This window comes from Somniosus microcephalus, chromosome 19 (assembly GCF_052327205.1).
Source record: "Somniosus microcephalus isolate GS21.2 chromosome 19, FLI_Smic_1.0, whole genome shotgun sequence".
Taxonomy (NCBI): Eukaryota; Metazoa; Chordata; class Chondrichthyes; order Squaliformes; family Somniosidae; genus Somniosus; species Somniosus microcephalus.
In genome coordinates, this window is record NC_141005.1 from 57,914,941 (window position 1) to 57,938,818 (window position 23,878).

At 41.6% G+C, this 23,878-nt stretch overlaps 1 protein-coding gene across 2 annotated transcripts in view; it reads left to right on the forward strand.

Annotated features, from left to right (window-relative positions):
* The window catches only part of sppl3 (signal peptide peptidase 3), a 271,477-nt gene that overhangs the window by 172,066 nt on the left and 75,533 nt on the right, over nt 1-23,878 (forward strand). For both annotated transcript variants that reach the window (XM_085961834.1, XM_085961835.1), the window contains exons 3-5: nt 3,686-3,774; nt 16,022-16,141; nt 23,436-23,514. In XM_085961834.1, coding sequence (XP_085817960.1) covers nt 3,696-3,774; nt 16,022-16,141; nt 23,436-23,514 — 278 coding nt within the window. In that variant the 5' untranslated portion in view covers nt 3,686-3,695. The remainder of the gene's footprint in view (nt 1-3,685; nt 3,775-16,021; nt 16,142-23,435; nt 23,515-23,878) is intronic.

The following is a 23,878-nucleotide window of genomic DNA, read 5'->3' on the forward strand; positions in this document are numbered from 1 at the left end:
ACATTAACAGAAACTTCACATGAACATTGGCTAAACCTCTCAAGTGCCTACCCTTGTGTGTTGTTACTTGGTATGCTTGTAGTAGGATGAGGGTGAGTGAGGGGTGGCTAGTGAGATGAGGAAGTGATAATGTAGATAGAGAGGGATGGGTGGAGGTGTAAGGTAAGTTGGTGTGAGTAAGGATGTGTAGGAGTAGGGTAAGGAAGGCAGAGTGATGGGGATGTGATGAGTGGCACAGCAGGATGAGTTTGAGTGGCTTTGCAGTAACGTTTCATGATCTGCTGAGATCATTGAAAGGTTGGCGCCACTGCAGCCTGGTCCTCCTGACCACATCTCTGCTCATGCCCTCCTGTGCAATGTGCAACCAGGCTGTGTTGGTCTCCTGGGAAGGTCTCTTCCGCCCATGGGAAGGGAAGAGAACCTCCCTGCGTGCTGTGATTTCCTCCATAAGCATATGGAGGGAGTCGCGTGTGAGCCTGGGTGCAGACATGCACCTTTGTGCAGTGCTTGTCAGTGTTTTGCAGCACCTCACTGCAGCAGAACACTGACAGCACAAATGTCAAGATCAATGTGGCAGTGGTTCCTTTAAGGAAACCGGCTGATGACACATCATCAAATGACATCATCAGACTCGCTTCCTGTTAATTGGCCAGGAACCCCGCAGGGCGGGCTTAGCGAGCCCAATCTACGGAAAATCATTTTCCCACAAACCACTCTCCCGCCTCTGCAGGGAAAATGAAAATCATGCCCTTAGTATCTAAAGTCTGTGAATGCTATATTTTGGATGGAGGATGTAATTTGGGGCAAGCCAATAAATATTTTTTTTAAAGGGCTATTGTTATTTCTGTGGTATTTAAGGTTATATCAATGTACCCAAGCATATTTTTACATTACAATGGGTAATCGGTTCATGGACAATGGGACAATATCTAAATATTTTATCAGAACAAAGGGTATTTGGGTCCTTAGTGTAGCTTTTTGTGTGCATATTTTACATCAAAGTACAGTATATGAATTATTGGTTATGATTGGGAAAATAAAGGTAGATTATTAACTGTATTGAGTATAAGTACTCATGTTAGAGGGTTTCCTTTGTTTTGTTACTTGTGACAGCTAGATTGCTTATTGGCTTATTGCCTTTAACCTGTAACACATAGGCCCGGAGTTTGCAGTAGTAATAACGACGAGGCTGTCGGTGCTCGCCGTTATTACTGGGTAAAACTGACAGCAACTTCTGGCGTTAGCACCTGTGCAGTTAAACGTGGAAATCTGGAAGTTGCTGTCGGTGATACCCTGCTCCTTCACGGTGTGCTGTTGCAGTCTTTGCAGATGGAATCAACATAGAAATCACTGATTTGTTGTGAACTTCAACTATTTACCCACTATCCTCACTGCAAGGACCAATGAAAAAGTTAAGCTTTGTTCAGTCAGGAGTAACTGAGTTTTTAATGGCGTACTAAGTCGTAATTACTGCTGAGCAACCACTTTGGCCCTGAAAATCTAATTTTACAAGTGTGGAGTCTCATTCCCTCAGAAGAACATTTAAAAATTTATTTTGGATGAGATCTTAAACCGAGGCCCCGTCTGTCCTCTCGGGTGGACGTAAAAGATCCCATGCACTATTTCGAATTAGAGCAGGGGAGTTCTCCCCAGTGTTCTGGCCAATATTTATCCCTCAATCAACATCACTAAAAAAAACAGATTATCTGGTCATTATCACATTGCTGTTTGTGGAAGCTTGCTGTGCGCAAATTGGCTGCCGCATTTCCTACATTGCAACAGTAACTACACTTTGGGGAAAAAAGTACTTAATTGGCTGTAAATTACTTTGGGATGTACGGTGGTGGTGAAAGGCGCTATATAAATGCAAGTCGCCCTTTTAAACTTTTTTTTCTGACATTTAAGTTTCTCCTTTAATCCCATGTGTATGTCCCAATCTTTATTTCGCTTTCTGTACAGTGACTTAAATGTGGTTTATATTCCCTTTTTACTTCCTGCTTTGCTGTCTGAGAATTATTCAGTCTGATTGGCTGATCAGCCTGACTGCTGCTTGCCCTATTGATGGACGTCACAGACCCCCTGTAAAAAGCGCCAAATTGAAAGTGACATCAGAAAAAAGGAAGTCTGCACTCTCGCGCCCGCTAAAACTTTGTGGGCAGCTTTTTTTTTTTTTTTTAGAGGTCGGCGGTGAGCACAGTTCCGTCGCCGCTGACCGCAAAGCCCAGGCCATAGCAATGCATGTATCCATGGTTTACATTGTACAACAGTTAATGTGAGCCAAAATATCTTCGGTAGTCAGTAACTTGGTTGAGAAGAGATTGAGCGTAATGTCTTCTCTCACCTGCTGTATATAAGGACTCAAAACTTTTCTGTTACAAGCATTCAGTTCTTTAACTTGTTAGTTGTGTCTGATGAAGTGGGACTTTAGAGCTCTACTATGATTAAAGGGTTAAGAATGGGTCTCAGGAACTAAATGAGCTAATAAGTCTTTTTGCAGAAGTACGCCTTTCGCAGAAGTAAGCTCTCTTAAGATGCTGAACTGATAGTTGAGATAATGCTAAGAATGACATGTTGATTTCGCAGTAGTGTTAGAATGATTAATTGCGGCCAGCTGTGTAACTTGGAGATAATTGCAACTAGTCGAACCACGGAACCACAAGAGGCCGAGAGGGGCACATAAGCAGAGCAATGAGTCAGGAGTCGTCGTCTTGGAAGAATGTACAATGTTGGTGAAACCCCACCTGACATGAGCACAATGCCATAGTTGCGGCAACAGCTTGTGGTGATAACGGTCATATGCTTTTCCGGTAATGAAGGCGGTATCTTGATGCCACATGTTGGTAGGCGATGTTAATGTAAGCTCTGCTTTATTTTATATAACCAATCAGTAAATGAGCACACGGGGCGAAACCCAATCAAATTGCTAAGATGGATCATGCACCTATATTTTTTGTATAAAAGACTGCTTCAAACTTTGTATCAGCAGAGAGAAGCCTGGCTAGACAGATAGCAGGTTGTCTCCCCACCGGTGCGAATAAAGACTGCTTGAATCTTCGAACGCAGACCTGGTGTCGAGTGTTTATTTCAAATACTCCACTTCACTGATCTATACTGGGGACAGTGCCAAGAATGGCTGAAACTGCTAATGGAGTGGGGACCCTCAAACAAAAATGTTTGCAAGGGCCTGTAGCTGCTAAACAATAGAATAATCTTTTGTGACAAGCTGCTGTAGAAACTCCCCTATTGCTGGGAACACGAAAGTCCAAAGCCATGCAGACCATGCATTTAATGAGAGTGGCCCTGCTGTTTGCCTGGAATCCAGCTTCTCAAGTGTTAGGGGATGTGACAAAAGGTTTGAATTCTGTACAAGAGCAGCACTGCAGGAGTTGCAAGAACTGTAGAAAAATCTCTAGTTGTATAAGTTAAAAGTTGCCACAACATTCTGCATCAATCCGGTCGTCTGCAGAATGCCAATGATGGAGCATTTGTCATGCTTGTGAAACTCCCAGACAGTGTTTCAGCGGGTAATCCTTTAAAGTTGTTTTAGGAAATGGAAGTTTAATTTTTTACTCTCCTACTCTTTCCAGTACAACTGATACTGTATCAAGTAGCTTTAGGCCACAGTTTAGCTTTGTCTGAACAGTGTGATCTTATGAAGTTTTCATTTCTTTCCCCCTGACCCCAGGTCTCTGAATATGGACTTTGAGAACCAGGATAAAGAGAAAGATGGGACTACTTCATCTAGCATTTTCAATGGAAACAATACCAACAATAGTAAGTACAGAACAAGACTTGAACATAATCTGGTTTTGTTTCTCCACATAAAAATACTTTTTTTTTCTTGAGGTATTTTAAAGTTTAGTGACTCGTGGAGTGATACAAAAGAACAATTGTAGTGCCATGGCATATGGCACCCCAATAGGCTCAGTTCAATTCCAGTGAGTCCCAAATATGCACCATTGCTACACAGGGAGTTGCTGAACAGGGGTATTTCCCATGAGGCTGCAGAAATCTGTAATGGCTACTGTTCACTGCCTTGGTATTATGTGGCACCATAGGAACAAATAGCCATCCTCCTCTGAGACACGAGACTCCTGTGGCCAAGGTACCTGTGAGAGGTGGAAATGGAGAGAGAAGTAAGGGGTGCATGCCTATCTAGATAGGTGAATAGCTTCAGATCTCAATCTATTATTTAAGGACGTGGTAACAGGGCACTTAAAACATGATGGGATTGGGCAGAGTCAACACGGATTTATGAAAGGACAATCGTAGAGTTTTTTGAGGTTGTAACTAGCAGAATAGATAAGGGGGAACCAGTGGATGTGGTGTAATTGGATTTTCAGAAGCCATTCGATAAGGTGCCACACAAGAGGTTATTAAACAAAACTAGGGCTCATGGGATTGGGGGTAATATACTAGCATGGATTGAGGATTGGTTAACGGACAGAAAACAGAGTAGGAATAACTGGGCCATTTTTGGGTTGGCAGGCTGTAACTAGTGGGGTATCACAAGGATTGGTGTTTAGGCCTCAGCTATTCACAATGTAGATCAATGATTTGAATGAGGGGACCAAATGTAATATATTCAAGTTTGCTGATGATACAAAGCTGGGTGGGAATGTAAGTTGTGAGGAGGATGCAAAGAGGCTTCAAGGGGATATAGACAGGTTAAGTGAGTGAGCAAGAACGTGGCAAATGGAATATAATGTGGAGAAATGTCAAGTTATCCACTTTGGTAGGAAAAATAGAAAAGCAGAGTTTTTTAAATGGTGAGAGATTGGGAAATGTTGGTGTTCAGCGGGACCTGGGTGTCCTTGTACACAAATCACTGAACGTTAACATGCAGGTACAGCAAGCAATGAGGAAAGCAAATGGTATGTTGGCCTTTATTACAAGAGGATTTGAGTACAAGAGTAAAGTCCTCTTACTGCAATTATATAGGGCCCTGGTGAGACCACACCTGGAGTATTGTGTACAGTTTTGGTCTCTTTACCTAAGGAAGGATATATTTGCCATAGAGGGAATGCAACAAAGGTTCACCAGACTGATTCCTGGGATAGGGTGGATTGTCCTATGAATAGAGATTGAGTAGACTAAGCCTGTATTCTCTAGAGTTTAGAAGAATGAGAGGTGATCTCATTGAAACATACAACATTCTTACAGGGCTTGACAGGGTAGATGCAGGGAGGATGTTTCCCCTGGCTGGGGAGTCCAGAACCAGGGGTCAGAGTCTCAGAATAAGGGGTTGGCCATTTAGGACTGAGATGAGAAATTTCTTCACTCGGGGTGGTGAATCTGTGGAATTCTCTACTCCAGAGGGCTGTGAATGCTCAGTCATTGAGTATATTCAAGACAGAGATCGATAGATTTTTGAATATTAAGGGAATCGAGGGATATGGGGATAGTGGAGATGAGGTAGAAGATCAGCCATGATGTTATTGAATGGCGGAGCAGGCGCGAAGGGCCAAATGGCCTACTACTCCTCCTATTTCTTATGTTCTGCAGGTCATATACAGAACCCTAAAGAGCAAGTGATGTATATATTATTGAGATGAGTGTTTAATGAAGTTGTCACCTTTGCTGGACATCACTGGCATAATTTGTGTAATGATTTGCGTAGATTACCTTTCAAGAGTGTAACGGCAGAACTCCACACTTTGGAATTCAACTGTTTGGAAAGAGCACAATTTATCATTGCTGGTAAATGTTCTACTGATTGACATCGGGTGACTCTTTCTTTCAGTATTTCAATCAGTAGAAGACTTGGTTTAAAAAATAAATAAAAAGAGTGGACTTTGTACCAGGTACACAGAACAAAATGACCACCACGTGAAAGTAGCCACACAGACTAATACTTGTAACACTGGACCAGCAGTATTGTACTAGAGTTCTGGCACAATATAAATTGGGGTGTTGGCCAGCTCTAAAAGAGCAATGTAATGATACAGGTAGACTATCCTTTATCCGAACTTCCGAAAACCTCTAAAAACCAAAAGTTTTTTTGTTCAGCGTAAGTCATGCGCACGATATGACCAGAGTGGCTCACGACTTACGCTGAGCAGGGCAGAGGGTCACAGAGTTCCCTCCTGGGTAGGAGATTGCAGGCCGAGCCGGGCAGTGTGAAGGAGGTACCGGGAGAGTGAACCCAACAATACAGCGGCCCATCCGATAGCTGCAGTGGCCCGTCCGATATTCTTTTCTCCCCCCGACCTGACCCGACCCGACCCGCGGTCTGTCTGATATTCTTTTCTCCTCCTCTCTCCCCGCCGCCCCCCGACCCGAACCGAACCGCGGCCCGTCCGATATTCTTTTCTCCCGACCCGACCCGATATTCTTTTCTTCCCCCCCCCCCCGACCCCGACCTGAACCCTGGCCCGTCCGATATTCTTTTCTCCCCCCCCCCCCCACCCCACCCCACCCCCCGACCTGATTTGCGGGCCAGCTTAGTAGGAGTCAGCCGATATCCGGCTTTCCAGAGAAGCAGGAAGGGGAATGAGACACGGAACAGTCGCAAGAGGTAGCCTGAACTTTTACAATTTATATTAAATACAAATTTCCCAGTCTTATAATAATACCTTCTGAAATCCGAAAAATTCCGAAAACCGAAACTCAGCTGGTCCCAAGGCTTTCGGATAAGGGATAGTGTACCTGTACCACTATATATCACTGAAATGAAAAGTTTGAAAAAGGTTAAAAGTTGTCTCAAAATAATACAGCAGTGTGGATATGATTATACTAGAGTTCAATATCTTTGGGAAGTTTACCCATTACGTATTTGGTGTTGGAATTTTATACTCACTAATTCCACTTTAATTATGTTGATAAGAAAACTCAATTAGCTTTATGTTAAAATTTGACTGTTGAAATTAATGGGGAAACAGAATTTGAGACCATAATTTTAGAGATGTATTTTGGAATGCAGCAAAAGAACATAACATAAGAAATAGGAGCAGGAATAGGCCATTCAGCCCTTCGAGCCTGCTCCGCCATTCAATGAGATCACGGCTGATCTTCTGCCTCAACTCCATTCACCGGCCCTATCCCTTGATGCCTTTACTAGTCAGAAATCTATCAACTTCTGTTTTGAATATACCCAATGACTGAGCCTCCACCGCCCTCTGGGGTAGAGAATTCCAAAGATTCACCACCCTTTGTGTGAAGAAATTTCTTCTCATCTTAGTCCTGAATGGCCTACTCTTTATCCTGAGGCTGTGGCCCCTGGTTCTAGACTCCCCAGCCAAGGGAAACATTCTCCAGCAACCATCCTATCAAGCCATGTAATAATTTTGTATGCTTCAATGAGATCCCCTCTTATTCTTCTGAATTCAAGAGAATACAGGCTTAGTTTTCTCAATCTCTTCTCATACGACAGTCCCGCCATCCCAGGAATCAATCTCATGAACCTTTGTTGCACTCCCTCTATGGCAAGTATATCCTTCCTTAAGTAAGGAGACCAAAATTGTATACAGTACTCCAGGTGTGGTCTCACCAAGGCTCTATATAATTGGAGTAAGACTTCTTTACTCCTGTACTCAAATCCTCTTGTAATGATGGCCAGCATACCATTTACCTTTCTAATGGCTTGCTGCACCTGCACATTCACTTTCTGTGACTCATGTACAAGGGCACCCAGGTCCCTTTGAGCATCTGCATTCGCCAGTCTTTCACCATTTAGGAAATACTCTGCCTTTCTGTTTTTTCTACCAAAGTGGATAACTTCACATTTATCCACGTTATATTCCATCTGTCATGTTCTCGCCCACTCACTGAGCCTGTCAAGATCCCCTTGAAGCCTCTTCACATCCTCTTCACAACTGACACTGCCCCCTAGCTTTGTATCATCAGCAAATTTGGAAATGTTATAGTCCCCTCATCCAAATCGTTGATATAGATTGTGCATAGCTGGGGCCCAAGCACCAATCCTTGCGGTACCCCACTAGTCACAGCCTGCCATCTTGAAAAAGACCCGTTTATCCCTACTGTTTGTTTTCTGTCTGTTAACCAATTCTCAATCCAGGCTAGTATATTATCCCCAATTCCATGTGCCCTAATTTTGTTCATAGAGTCATAGAGTTTTACAGCACAGAAAGAGGCCCTTCAGCCCATCGTGTCCGCGCCGGCCATCAAGCCCTGTCTAATCTAATCCCATTTTCCAGCATTTGGTCCGTAGCCTTGTATGCTATGGCATTTCAAGTGCTCATCCAAATGCTGCTTGAATGTTGTGAGGGTTCCTGCCTCTACCACCCTTTCAGGCAGTGAGTTCCAACCTCTTGTGTGGGACCTTATTGAAGGCCTTCTAAAAATCCAGATACATCACATCTACCGGTTCCCCTTTGTCTACTCCACTAGTTACATCCTCAAAGAACTCCAATAGGTTTGTCAAACAGGATTTGCCTTTCATAAATCCATGTTGACTCTGCCCAATCTTACTATTAGTTTCTAAGTGCCCAGTTATTGCATCCTTTATAATAGATTCCAGCATTTTCCCAACTACTGATGTGAGGCTAACAGGTCTGTAGTTCCCCGTTTTCTCTCTTCCCTCCTTTCTTAAATAGCGGGGTCACATTTGCTATCCTTTAATCTGCAGGAATCGTTCCAGAATCTATAGAATTTTAGAAGATGACAACCAATGCTTTCAAAACCCTAGGATGTAGGTCATCCGGTCCTTGGGATTTATCGACTTTTAGTCCCATTAATTTTGCTAGTGCTGTTTTTTTTTTAAAGTTCCTCATTCTCGCCACACCCTTGGTTTTCTCGTATTTCTGGGAGGTTTTTTGTGCCTTCCTCCGTGAAGACAGAAACAAAGTATTTATTTAGTTTCTCAGCCATTTCCTTATTCCCCATTATAAATTCTCCTGTCTCTGACAGTAAAGGACCTACATTTACCTTCGCCAGTCTTTTCCTTTTCACATACCTATAGAAACTTTTATAATCCGTTTTTATATTTTTTGCTAGTTTGTGCTCATATTCCATTTTCCCTTTCTTTATCAATTTCTTGGTCCCCCTTTGCTGATTTCTAAAAAGATCCCAATCCTCAGGCTGACCGCTTTTTCTGGCAACTTTATAAGCTTCCTCTTTTGACTAATACTAGCTTTAATTTCTTTTGTTAGCCATGGTTGGATCACTTTTCCTTTTGGGTTTTTATGCCCTAGAGGATTATATGTGTTATAAATCTCATCATTCATCACAAAACTACTTGTGAAATAAGGCTGGACGGCCAGCTGGTGGCGCCGTCCAAGGAGTATAAATACTCGGGCGTGGGCCCAGCTTTCCAGGGACATTTTGTAAGACAGGAACTAGTGAAGTACAACTCGACCTCCATGTTCTGGAACAAGTTGATTAAAGCCTTGCTTTATGCTCAAACCAAGTGTGTAGTGAGTTTTATTACGTCAATATGTTTGTTGCCATTTGTCTCATCCTTGCCTTCCAGCTTTAACTGTAGGGATCCAATCAAATGATTTTCCCCATTCATGATTTTAAGAAGTGGCTTAAGGAAAAATCCACGCCACCAAATGCGATTACACGGGCATAAAGAGGAGCTGTCTCACTGGTAGGTCTTGTAAAAACAGTTTTGGCTGCATGCAAATTGGCAGAAGCCATGTTTATATTGGCTATGGAAAGATTTGTACTGCAGTTCACTAGAAGTTTATGGAGTCTGGAAAGCAGGGTGATTGTACTATTTTCTGCCTTTTGAATTTTTGACAGCCCCACCTCCTGTTTTTCCTCCCCACCCAACAAAAAATGAGTGGGTTTGTTTAGTTTGCGGTGTGGAATAAATAGTTTTAACACTTTGATCAATGTTGTCTTGTTCATTCAGCTTCCATCTGTTACAAAATTTAAATGTTACTAATGGTCATAAAAAGCTTCATTTTCCAAATATTGCCAAAGAATTTTTGACTCTAGGACAATCAAGGGATGTGGGGATCGAGCGGGAAAGTGGAGTTGAGGTCAAAGATCAGCCATGATCTTACTGAATGGCAGAGCAGGCTTGAGGGGCCGTATGGCCTACTCCTCCTAATTCTAATGTTCTCCCAGTTCATATCTTTGGTCATTACTCCCAAGTGTCAGTGGCTGGACTGCACAAGTATTTTGGATGCGAGTCCTCTTTTTGTTGGGCCAGGAGTGTAGCATCTGAGGCTGTTGCTATCTAATTACACACTCAAGACTGTTTTAATACTATAACCACGAAATTACTTGAACTTCTGTAACCACTTTAAGTTGGTCAGTTAATGGAATTTTTTTAATTCTTTAGCAGTTGATTTGTCTCATTTTTTTTCTTAAAATCCAGTTATCTATCTAATATATTTTAAAATAATAAACTACCTCTAGATTTAAAAACAAAAAGCTGGAGAGAAGCATTTTCTTTTTTTTAAACATCCAATCTTGGCTAATGTTAATATTTACTCCTAATTCGTTAATTGTCCCTTGTTACTTATTGCAATAACATTATTTCAGAACTTAGTTTTCAGCTATTTTCTACCATTCTGTTTGATTAGAAGAGTTTAAACTGCCTTGCTGAACTCCATTCAGAAAATTTAGTGACAAATTTCTAAAATGTATGTAAAAATAAAATAAGAACTTGGAACAAAGTTGCTAATAGCACTTCAGGAGTTACATCACAGAAACAGGCCATTCAACCCAACTGGCCCATGTGAGTGTTTATGCTCCACACGAGCCTCCTCCGCCCCTCTTCATCCCACCCTATCAGCATATCCTTCTATTCCTTTCTCCCTCATGTGCTTAGCTAGCTTCCCCTTAAATGTATCTATGCTATTTGCCTCAAATACTCCTATGGTAGTGAATTCCACAGTCTTAACCTCCTAGGTAAAAAAAAAACCTCTTGAATTCACTACTTATTTTTCTTAAATGATTTATGTCTTATGACGAATAAAAACTTTGCTGCATTTGGGCAGTCAACACCCCACATGTTGCTGTCATCCACTCTGTTTTGAGTAACTTTCCTCCTCCTCCTACTGTGAACCATTGCAGTCTGTATGTCTATGATTTGCATTGGGAGGGCGGCTGGGGGTGGGTTGTGAAGAACTCCAGCAGTAAATATCAGAATACCGCCAGTCAGTTAGAATATAATGTCCAGTTTTGGTGATCTCAGATATTGGAGGATGTTGAGACTCTGGAAAGTGTGCAAAGGGCCACAAGATTAATTCCAAATTTAAAACTGAAGTGCTGAGTCTGTATACTTCAGACAAGTGTAGATTATGGGGTGATTTGCTTATGGTTTATAAAGTAATGATGGAACAAGATTGTTTTTATGTGGGACAATTATTTCAGTTACATATTGTAAGAAGTCACACAACACCAGGTTATAGTCCAACAGTTTTATTTGAAATCACAAGCTTTCGGAGCGCTGCTCCTTCGTCAGGTGAAGTGGAGAGATGCATAAAGCCACAGCTTATATAGTCAGACTCGGAGTTCAAGTCCCACTCTAGGCTGATACTCCAGTGCAGTACTTGAGGGAGTGTTGCACTGTCAGAGGTGCCGTCTTTCGGATGAGACGTTTGAACCGAAGCCTCGTCAACTCTCTGAGGTGGACGTAAAAGATCCCACGGCACTATTTCGATGAAGAGCAGGGGAGTTATCCCCGGTGTCCTGGCCAATATTTATCCCTCAATCAACATCACTAAAACAGATTATCACATTGCTGTTTGTGGGAGCTTGCTGTGCACAAATTGTCTGCCGCGTTTCCTACATTACAACAGTGACTGCACTTCAATAAGTATTTCATTGGGTCATCTGATGTCATGAAAGGCACAATATAAATGCAAGTCTTTCTTTCTATCAGTTTCACTCTTCTGTTTTGTTCTCCAGCCCTACAACCTTGCCCAGCTTTAAAATACCCCATCCTACGTACTCTTCATTCCTTTTGACTCTGGCCTCTTGTGCCTCTCCCCTCCTTCGCCCCACCATTGGTGGCTATGTCTTAAGCCACTGAGGCTGCTCGCTCTAGAAAATGCCTCCCTAAACCCCGTTATCTTGCCACTTTCCTGTCCTTGTTTAAGGCCCTCTGTAAAACTTACCTCTCTCACCCCATCTAATATCTTCTTTATTTCGGTGTCCATTTTTGTCTGATTATGTCTCTGTGAAGCGCCTTGGGACAATTTTCTACATTAAAGGCGCCGTATAAACTGCAAATTGTTCTAGACTTGTTCTTGGGATAAACAATCTTCATTTTTCCTCTCTCCTTCCCTTTAAACAGTTCTGCCTTTTTGATTCCTTCATGTTGCATTTCATTCCTTCAATGTTTCCTCTCCTAAAATTCAATTTCTTATGCTGTAGTTTATATCGGTCCTGTCCTCGCTTCAACTTTAAAATGAACAACTATATGATCACTAGACCCCAAAGGTTCCTTTACTTAACTTGGCTGATTATTCTTTCATTGCTAGCTAGGAGCCAATTCACTATTCCCTTTCCCCTTCTGGGTTCCCTCACCTTCTGTTTAAGAAAAAAATTATTGAAATACTGCAATGAACTTCTTTGCACGTACAGATTATCTGCACCGTAAGTCTTGGGCTCTGTCAGTAAGATTAAAAAACCCCACGATTGCAGCAGTGGCACTAAGCTTTGTTTCATAAGAATTTTTCAGTTTTATTTAAGGCAAGGTCTGGATGAAAATCAAGTGGAAAATGGACATTCTAGCGGCAGGGTCTAGAGTGCAGCAGATGGCTTATTGGAAAATCACAGGTGCACAGTCAGGGTTTTCTGTCCATTGACATTCAGTGTTTCTGACACCTGGGGAGCCGAGCTTCTACCACTTGTTAGGCAGTCCACCCAGGCAGGGGATGACTTCTCTGCCTTTCAACTAGCTTCTACATGTGAACCAGGGATGTGGATTCTCCAGCTTTCCCCAGTACAGTATAAAGGAACAAAGCCAGCAGAGAGTCTCTTTCCACCTGCAATAACTCATTTAAAGTGTCTACAATGCTGCCAAGCTATAAACTCTCAAAGAAATATTAAAACCTAGAAGGGACAATTTTTTTTTACTGGTATAAATCAAGTCTAAATAGTTAAGATGAAAGAAATTACTGAAGATGCTTGAAATCTGAAAACCAAAACAGAAAAAGCTGGAAATACTCAGGTCAGCACTTGTGGAGAAACAGTCAGTTGACATTTCAGGTCTAAAGAATCTGAACTGAACTTATGTACAGTTTTTAAATTTAGCGATCAGGCTTTAGAACAAATGTTTCCATCCTAACAGTCAATGGCTTTGAACCTTCTAGAATGCAAGCTTTGAATTGGGTCATGCTTGTGCTGGAGGCTGTCTGGACACCATGGAGACGCGGATGCAGCTGAGAGGCAGAGGGGTCTCGGAGACTGAGGAGCGACATTGCACTACAGTATTTGGGAATTCCAGTGCGGGGGAAACCTGAACACTGACCATCACACAAGCCACAGAGATTGAAATAAAATGATCATGTGCTTGTCTTGCCATGTCTTGGTGTATTGGAGAGAAAATGTGCTACCTTACACTTGGAACAAAATCTTTTGAGATTTGCTGAAGTTGAGATTTTGGAAAATTGTGTTGCTTGGCAAGTCTGTCAGTGTTTGGCTGAAAACTGGTTAGGATTGATTTAACATATGAACATAAGAAATAGGAGCAGGAGTAGGCCATTTGACCAAGTCTGCTCCGCCATTCAATAAGATCATGGCTGATCTTCTACCTCAACTCCACCTTCCCGCACGATCCTCATATCCCTTAATTCTCTCTGTTCTCAAAAATTTATCGCCCTTTGTATTGAATATACTCAACGGCTGAGCATCCACAGCTCTCTGGGGTAGAGAATTCAAAAGATTCACAACTCTTTGAGTGAAGACATTTTTCCTCATCTCAGTCCTAAATGGCCTATCCCTTATTCTGTGACTGTGACTGTGTTCTAGATTCCCCAGCCAGGGGAAACATTTTCCCAGCATTAACCCTGTCAAGCTCCTTAAGAATTTTATGTTTCAATTAGATCACTTCTCATTCTTCTAAACTCTTAAGGAATATAGGCATAGTCTACTCGATCTCTCCTCATAGGACAATCCCCTCATCCCAGGAACCAGTCTAGTGAACTTTCGCTGCACTCCCTCTAAGGCAAGTATGTGTTTCCTTAGGTAAGGAGACCAGAACTGTACACTGTACTCCAGGTGTGGCCTCACCAATGCCCTGTATAACTGTAGTAAGACTTCTTTACTCTTATACTCTAATTCCTTTGTAACAAAAGCTAACCTACCATTTGCTTTCCTAATTGCTTAAATATCAATAAAAGCTGAAAACTAAGAACTTTGTTATATACAGAGAATAGGAAGGCTCTGATCTGTTCTAACCTGTTTAAGAATTTGGGTGCAAGAGACCTTGAGGGGAGGAGGAAGTGATTACAAGATGGTGATATTGAAATTGAGAGTTGCAGAAGCTGTCATATTATGAGACATCAACTGAACTCAATGTTCAGAGCATCTGCTGGGATTCAAAAATATATAGGCCTTGAAATTACACTTCGATATTGGTGTATCACATTCAATGCATTCATGTGAAACAGTACTGGTAAGTAGTAAACGAAGACATTTTATGCAAACCTGTGTTCACACACTTATCCTAATTTTATGCGTCAGACAACTCCAAAAACCCTTATGTTTTCACCCTTTTATGTACCAGTGTGTGTTTATATCTATAAATCAAATTTCACCTGTTGCATCATAGAAGGCTGTCTTTTTCACCACAGTAAGTGCTGTCACAGACAGATTGGCAGGGCACTTTGTTGACTTGATGCCTAACTGTCCTTACTGAAAAGCAAAATTTTGTGATGTGATCATGTAATTGCAAGAATTTAATCTGCAGCAAATGTATTGCTTTAAATATGTTTAACTTTATAGAGTTGGCAGCCTGATTAGTTCACTGGAAGGATGAAATCAAACAGGCTGAATAGCCTCCTTCACCTGAAAAAGTAAACTTGCAAATAGAATAAATTTTACATTTCCAAATTGAGAAAGCTAGCTTGAAAATCACTCTTCCTGCTTTGCTAACCAGTTTATTCAGCCAGTTATTGTTAGGTTCTGGTGCTGCTGATGAGATTACTTCCTTGACACAGTCCCTTCTGCATTTGATGGGTAATATCACATCTGGAAATCAACTTGCAGTCATGTCATGTCAATTCTGGGCTTTCGATTGTAGGGAGAAAAAACCCATCATGCTCTGAAGGTAGTGAATCATGCTGAGTTACGGTTCCTTGGATGTGAACGGCCTTCCAGTTGCATGCTCAAGTAGTTATTTTTCTATGCAAACTTATTCCTTCTCTAGCCCAAAGCCAACACAGACTTTACTTGATCTGGTCTTCGCTCCCTGTTCCAAGAATGTGTGGCTTCTCCAGCTCTAATTAAAATACCACAGTTATGAGAAACTTTCCCATTGTATACAATGAAGTTGACTGAAATTGTAAGCTTGCATTTTACCCATAAAATATGTGTGTAATTGGCTTATTTGTGCAAAGATGATGGATGTAATGGTGTAGTAATGCACTGTAAGATTTTAGTATTGCAGAGCAAGATCTGAATATAAAGGCAGTACTATGCTAGACTTGCTTTATAATTGCTTAGGGATAACTTATGTTTATAATTTTTTAATAATGTACAAAAGGTACTTTATCCCCTGTATTTGCATTTTCATATGACAAAACATGTAGTTTGTCATTTATGTTGTCTAATTTTCATTGTGGATGAATTGCTGTAACAAGGTATACAACTGTTATCCACTGCCTGCTGGTCTCTGTGCAATCTTTTTCCCCTCTCATCAACAATCCTCTTTTGTAAAACAAAAGAATAGAAAAACATCTCTCAAAACTAGAGTTGGGGTGAGCTGCAGACATGTATCCTGGGAACCCTTCCTGGCATTGAACTTGTATTTGAACTTGAACCAAAACCAAAAACCAATTTGGGACAATCTTCACCTATTACTAGCTGTAAATTGTGGTGTAATTTGACAAAATAATGTTGTTGTAAAACCCTAACTAGTCATTTCTTTGTTTTCTAGGTATCCAGACCATCGACTCTACACAAGCTCTCTTTCTTCCAATAGGAGCGTCAGTGTCTCTCTTAGTGATGTTCTTCTTCTTTGATTCTGTTCAAGTAGTGTTTACAATATGCACTGCAGGTATGATTTAGAGTAGTGTGTTTGAAGAATGTGTATATTGCTTTTAATATTTGTGAACAGCTCCATAGTAAACTGTACAAAATTTGGCACGTTGTTGGTGTTAGAAGTCCTAAACTAACTGCAGAAGGTGTTGGATGCAGGCAAAACCATGTGGTGCCAAAAACCTAGTGATTTGGATGCCCCATCAGTTGTTTGTGGGTCACTAAACAGCAACTTTTATTTATATAATGCCTTTAACATTGAAAAACATCCCAAAGTGCTTTGTAGAGTCGTAATCAAAAATGGATGAGGAAATAATAGGAGGGTTGGTGAAAGAGATGGGTTCCAGGGAGGGTCTTAAAGGAGGAGAGGGAGGTAAAGAAGCATAGTGGTTGAGGGTCGAAATTTTAGAGCAAGGGGCCTAGGTGACTGAAGGTATGGCCGTCAATTGTGAGACGAAGAGAGGGATGCACAGGTACAAGAATCTGGCTATTCACCTCTTTCCACAGTCTCGGCTAAAGCAATTGCCACAGTTCAAATTCTATAATCCTGCACACAGGCCAGCATTGAACTGGTAACTCATTATAAGGATTTAACAAAGTGCATTCAACAGTTACAAGTGGAAAAATTATCTTGATTTGATTTAATTTAATAAAGACCAACCTGGTAAAAATCGTACCAGTTGCAGTCTTGTCTTGCCTTGCCCAGTAAAATGATACCTTTTTGTAACTAATCTCCTACATTAACTTATCAAAAAGGACAGATAAAGACGTGCTGGTTCATTTGAGCCTGTCGTATACTCTTGGTGTCAGTTCTGTACACATCACCCCGTCCGCTTCTGCCCCACCCACACAGCCGTGCAATTTCCTGGACGAGGCAAAAAGAAAACAAAAGCTTTAGACTTTAGGAAATAACTCTCGGAAATTTCACTTTGACCTCTGCAGGCGACCAAACAAGTTCCAGGAGATGATGCTTACATAACTTATACTGGTGTCCTCTGCTCCTGCTCCTCCCTAGCCTATCAAGCTCAAAGTATATCCACTTGGGCCGAGTCTAAATTTTTAGTTATTTTGTCTAATCTGCTCAAAGTCTACCCTTTTCTAGAGTAAAAAAACCCTTGCTCTCAGATTATCATGGTAACTGCCCTTAAATCATTCTAGTGGCCCTTTTCGGTGAACTCTTATCACCAACCATCTGAGGGGACCAAAACTGAACGAGTATTCTAGATGGAGCCTGACTACGATTTTCTACAAATAAAATTTTTCTTGATTAATATTTAACTGTCCTGGCGAAACATCCTAACGTTTTATTCGTTTTTGCAATATCATCATGGCAGTGATCACGAACCTTCATAGACACCAAACTAAGTTGGTGATCCTTTAAGATCATTACTGTTTTACTATCTTTCTTCTCTTTCCTCCTTTCCCTTCCCAGCCTCGAGTTGGTTTAGAGGTTTCCATTAATACCATCCATGCCTGACAATCTACCACTAGCTAGACAATGCATTGCAAGTCATCTTCCTCCCATTAAGTCCTCTTACTGATTTAGCACACTTTGTACGTATACAGTACATGCCAGTATCATGCACAATTATTGTATTGTAGAGCCTAGTTGTTTATCTGTATGGATAATTTGGGGACTCTTATCTGCCAGAGGGTCCCTATCCTTATACTGGACAATCAAAGTTCCACTGTGCTCTGAAATTGTCTGTTATGAAGTATGTACTATTTAACAAGAAAGTACATGGAAGAAATTGAGAGAGAACTGGCCTGAAACACATGAGCCAACATACATCATTAAGTTCCCAACTCTTTAAACGTGAATAAAGCTGGATTTGAGAAAGCATTAACTGGGAAATGTGGAAAATGAAAAAGACGGGGGACTCAACTAAACAAAGCCAAGCGCACACCAGCTTAGAACAGAAATCCAGAGACGAGCATTGAGATCATGCCTGTAATAAAAACATTACAAAAATAGGTCTGACTTAATTGAACAGAAATGTAATTTGGGCATCCAAGATTATTTTTAACCACCATCACAAAAGAAAAACTGAAAAGCAGGAATGATCAAAGTAGTTCCACGCTCCCTAACAGCACTTTGGGAGTACCTTCACCACATGGACTGCAGCAGTTCAAGAAGGCGGCTCACCACCACCACCTTCTCGAGGGTAATTAGGGATGGGCAATAAATGCTAGCATTGCCAGCGACGCCCACTTCGCAGGAATGAATTAAAAAAAACTAGGAGAGCTGCAGTGATAAAACCATTACTCCTCAGATTTTGAGGATGAAAGTCCGACAGCTGATTTCAACTTGCGGTTTCCTCATCAAGCAAGCAGTCTGCTCCTGACAGTGACATTCAAGGATGGAAATTGTATTTAATTACAAAAACTAAAGGCAATGCCTAATTTAAAAAAAGAATTGTTGCTATTATTCCCTTCCCTGCACTAACCCCCTTGCACTAAAAATATTTTTACTTGCAGATTTTATGCCTTGCCCTTTGCCTCCCATTTTTTCATGTAAGCGTCTTGACCGTTACAATATGCATATTGCATCTCTTACAAAGTGCTTTTTACTCTTTGCTACATTTAGAGTAACCCAGTTCTAAGAATTATTGATCGTAGTAATCTGCTTAGAGGAGTCCACGACACCTCTTGTTAATTTGGATGGTGGAATATATCATGACACCAGAACATGTTGTACAGGCAAAGTTATTTGCAATTTAAAACAAATTCACAGAAACAAAAAGAACAACTTGGACTTGTATAGCACCTTTTAAGGTAGAAAGATTTCCCAAGGCGCTTAATATAGGCAAAATATAAACAGTACGGTACTTGTATGGAACAACTAGAAAAGATTTACAAAAAGTTAATCAGACTTTTCCAATGTTAAACGGTATAGTAAGGGGTGCTTTTGGCTTTGCTTACAGTTTTTTTTTAATGAATTGGGTGAGCCATCTCTCATTCCTTTTGTAAGCAGTTTATTGGGAGGTACTTTTTGGGATAAGATATTTTTGTAGCATATGTGAGCCTCAAACACCCTTGGACTTTAATGCCATCAGAATGTTTATTCCGCCTCAATGCTAAACCAGTTCAGCACTAGAAGATTATCAGGTTTCAATCATATTTTCCCCTTTTGAAATTCGAGTAATTTATTTGAAGTTGAGCAAAGATAACGGTAACAACCTTCATGCTTCAGTCAGCATTGGACTAATGGCTTGTAACGGTTGTATTTAATTCCTGGCGCTTTCTGTATCCCTATTAGAATTCTTACCACATGACGACAACAACCAGAAATTATATATTATTCTGGCAAATGCTGTTGTGTGTATATATTAACATTTTGATCATGCTCTCCTCCGTCCTGTGCATTTATCTCTTTCTCCCTCTCTTTTCCCCCCCCCCCCCCCCCCACCCACCCCAAATCAAAGAAAATATTTGGGAATTCATGAGCAAACAACCCTTCCTGTTTTTCAGATGTGGCATTTCAGGTGTCTCATTGTGCATTTGGCAGGCTTCTTGTCTAAATCTTTGTTACTCTTGCGTTTAAAATATATTTAGGAATACAAGCTTGCCTAGACATATTCTGTATTTGTCACCAGTTTACAAAGAAAATTTTTATCATTAAGATGTCTCTCCTAAATTGTTAGCTATTTGATTACTTTGTTCGTTGTTCTTGATTTATAACTTGGAGCTTTCTGTTTGCTACAGATTAGATGTAATTTTTGTGTTCCACAAAGAAGTACTTTCATTTATATAGCAACCTCCATGGACTCGAGACATTCCAAAAGTAATTCACAGCCTAGTAATTATTTTGAAATGGAGTTACTGTAGGCAAACACAACAGCGCATTTGTCCACTTGAGCAGACAGATGAAACCTTGATTAAAGTCTCATCCTAAAGACAGCACCTCCAACAATGCAGCACTTCCCCAATATTGTGCTGAAATGTCCGCCTTTATTATTACAATTTGTCGACTATGGAAAATAAATAGATAATTTTATAGTTTTCCAGTGACTTGCAAATTGTTTTCTAACCAATGTAAAAACAAAAATTCAAAAAACTCCCATGCTTGAACCAGATAAACTCATAATGTAATGGCACCACATTTTCAAGCAGTAACTTGGATGGAGGAGGACAGGAACTTGGACGGGGGAAGGTCAGGAACACGGGTGGGTGGGTGGGGGGGTGGGTGGTGGGGGGAGCTGCACTTAACCATGAACTGGCTTTGGTTTTTGAACAGTAGCAATTAATTTTAAATCTAATTTAAGAAACTGCATCATGTTCTAAAATGGGACAGCAGTTGTTTAATGGGAATCAAAAGACAACAAAACTGTCTAGATCTGGTTTTTGATCCTAATTACTTCTTTGAAGCATAAAAGATCCTTATATCAATTTCATTGGCTTGTTTTGATTGTACAAACCTAGCAGTACAAAATGGTTGTGTGTATTTGCAACACCAAAAATCTGATTGGTCCCCTTGGATGAGAAGACCAGATTTCTGATTGGCCCCCTTGGAGGACAAGATACACCAACAATTTGTCTGGAGTGTGTAATTAATCTTACCTGCCTGAGTAATCAAGTACTTTGCAATGTGTAATTTGTACCATTCATTCTGACTGCCAGGCTCCAGACACAGCTCACAGTATTGCTTTCAGAGAACAGACAGGGCTCACCCTCGCAGGTTAGGATTCTCTTTCTCTCTTATCCACCTGACCCCCCCCCCCCCCGAGTTCCTGCCCTTCCCCCATCCAAGTTCCTGCCCACCTTCTCCACCCCGAGCTCCTGTGTCCCGTCTTAAATCCCCTCTCGTCTCTCCCCCTTGAATCCCATCTCCTCTCTCCACCCTTGAATCCCATCTCCTCTCTCCCCCTTGAATCCCATCTCCTCTCTCCACCCTTGAATCCCATCTCCTCTCTTCCCCCTTGAATCCCATCTCCTCTCTCCCCCTTGAATCCCATCTCCTCTCTCCACCCTTGAATCCCATCTCCTCTCTTCCCCCTTGAATCCCATCTCCTCTCTCCACCCTTGAATCCCATCTCCTCTCTTCCCCCTTGAATCCCATCTCCTCTCTCCACCCTTGAATCCCATCTCCTCTCTCCCCCTTGAATCCCATCTCCTCTCTCCACCCTTGAATCCCATCTCCTCTCTTCCCCCCTTGAATCCCATCTCCTCTCTTCCCCCTTGAATCCCATCTCCTCTCTTCCCCCTTGAATCCCATCTCCTCTCTCCACCCTTGAACCCCATCTCCTCTCTCCCCCATTGAATCCCATCTCCTCTCTTCCCCCTTGAATCCCATCTCCTCTCTCCACCCTTGAATCCCATCTCCTCTCTTCCCCCTTGAATCCCATCTCCTCTCTTCCCCCTTGAATCCCATCTCCTCTCTTCCCCCTTGAATCCCATCTCCTCTCTTCCCCCTTGAATCCCATCTCCTCTCTTCCCCCTTGATTCCCATCTCCTCTCTTCCCCCTTGATTCCCATCTCCTCTCTCCCCCTTGAATCCCATCTCCTCTCTCCACCTTGAATCCCAACTCCTCTCTCCACCTTCCATTCCCTCTCCTCTCCCTTCCATCCCCCTCCTTTGATCTTTGATTCCCTCTCCTCCCCGGTTCGCTCTTCTTTCTCCGCTCCCCTGCCCCCCCGTCCGCTCCCCTTCCCCCCCGTCCGCTCCCCTTCCCCCCCGTCCGCTCCCCTTCCCCCCGTCCGCTCCCCTTCCCCCCCGTCCGCTCCCCTTCCCCCCCGTCCGCTCCCCTTCCCCCCCCGTCCGCTCCCCTTCCCCCCCCGTCCGCTCCCCTTCCCCCCCCGTCCGCTCCCCTTCCCCCCCGTCCGCTCCCCTTCCCCCCCGTCCGCTCCCCTTCCCCCCGTCCGCTCCCCTCCCCCCCCGTCCGCTCCCCTTCCCCCCCCCGTCCGCTCCCCTTTTTCCCCCCCCCATCCCATCCTCTGATTTTTCTCTCTTCCCCTCCCCCTTCCATCCTCCCCTCTCTTTTTCTCTCACTCCCTGTGCACACCCGACAGCATAAAATGCGCATGCGCGGTACAAAACTGGTGCGCATGCGCAGAGATTCAAAAATGCGTCGCAAATAATCACTCCAGTACAAAATGCTTTAAAAGCTTTCGCTTCCCCCTCTCTTTCGCCCCTAAAAATACATTGATTCACAAACTCCAATGTAAATTTGTACAGATGTTTTTTTTATTGAATTAGAGAGAAATCCATAATTCTAATGCAGTGAGCAGTGCTTACTGCCGTGGATTCCTGGCTATAATCAAACAGAGTGTGTTCTTGAGTAATATCACAGAAATCTCTGACTGTGGTTAACTTTTATCTTGCTCTTCCTCAATGTTTCTACAGTTTCATTAAGGAAGTGACAAATTATTGAAAGGCGCTTTGAAAATAAAACATAACATTTGCAGCTTGCAGGTGCCAGTAAGATGGCTGCTGCTGGCTGAAATGTAAAAAATTGCTGATTTGATTCCTTGAAAAGGTTTATTATACTGATGCTGATATCTAAAATCCCTGCACTACAAGTAGAGAGCAACAAAAGAGCTGCTGTAGCCACTGCTTTTGGCTTCCTTCTGATGAAATGTTCTCACTATAATCATGATGGTTTCTAAGTCCTGAATATATGGTGGTGTTAAAAAATGTTTATTAAAAATATTTTTCACAGTCACATATGTATCACATATAACTGCCTCAGTAGGATGGTGTACTGTACTTAATGCAGCATTAAATCATTCAATCGATATAAAACATCTGATTATCATTCAAAGCTTTCCTTGTATAATCAACAGTCTAATATTTGCCCAAAATAGACTTTTTGAATATTGGTGTTCTCTTCCTTAACTTCAGTGCATGAAATAATTTAGAGGTATGTTATGAGATGTGGTGTTTGGTTTTACAGAATTATTAGGACATTAAGCAATAATTTGGATACAATGTAACATTCCCCTCATGTTTCAGATATCTTTAATTTTTCTCATGTAGGAAGGCATTTTCTACAAGTGAATGTGGAAGGCAGTGCACAGACATCACCATTTCCAATAGTAGTCCATTTTCACTTGTAAAAGATACCTGTGTACATGAGAGAAGATAAAGGTATCTGCTTTTAATCTTAATGAAATTGTTGTTTGCTTTTGTCATCTACATTATACCTCCATAGATAATCCTTTTGAATGAATTTATTACAAAAATGTCTTCACTCAGTGTGCCAAGTGAATTGATAATCTAGAGTTCAATCTCTCGAGTTTGTAAATTGCCTGTTTTGTGAGTTGGTAATACACCCTCATTAGCTGCAACTCACAATAGATTTTTTTTCTTTCAGTTCTCGCAACAATAGCGTTTGCCTTTCTGCTGCTCCCAATGTGCCAGTATTTAACAAGACCCTGCTCACCTCAGAACAAGTAAGAACTTGTAATCCTGTCTGTTAGGTTCACAGTGAACTTTGAGAGTGGATGTTGTACCTTTTAATTGTTGTCTCTAATTGATCTATTTTCCCTTTCACTATAAAGGAAAGAATTAAACACTCTTGTTTATGCGCATAAATTCCCTTTATAGTCTGCTGCAAAGGTTCATTTCATACATGCTATCTGAAATCTGCTTATTATCCAAAATGCTTAGTTGTCTGAGCTTATCTAAGATCCCACTGCTCAGGTTAATTTAAAACCCGTATTAACTGTTCACTCAGCCACTGCACAAAACCTTTATTTGGCAGTAAGTTAAGAAAGAAAGGACTTAAATTTATGCAGCTGCTTTCATAACCTCAGG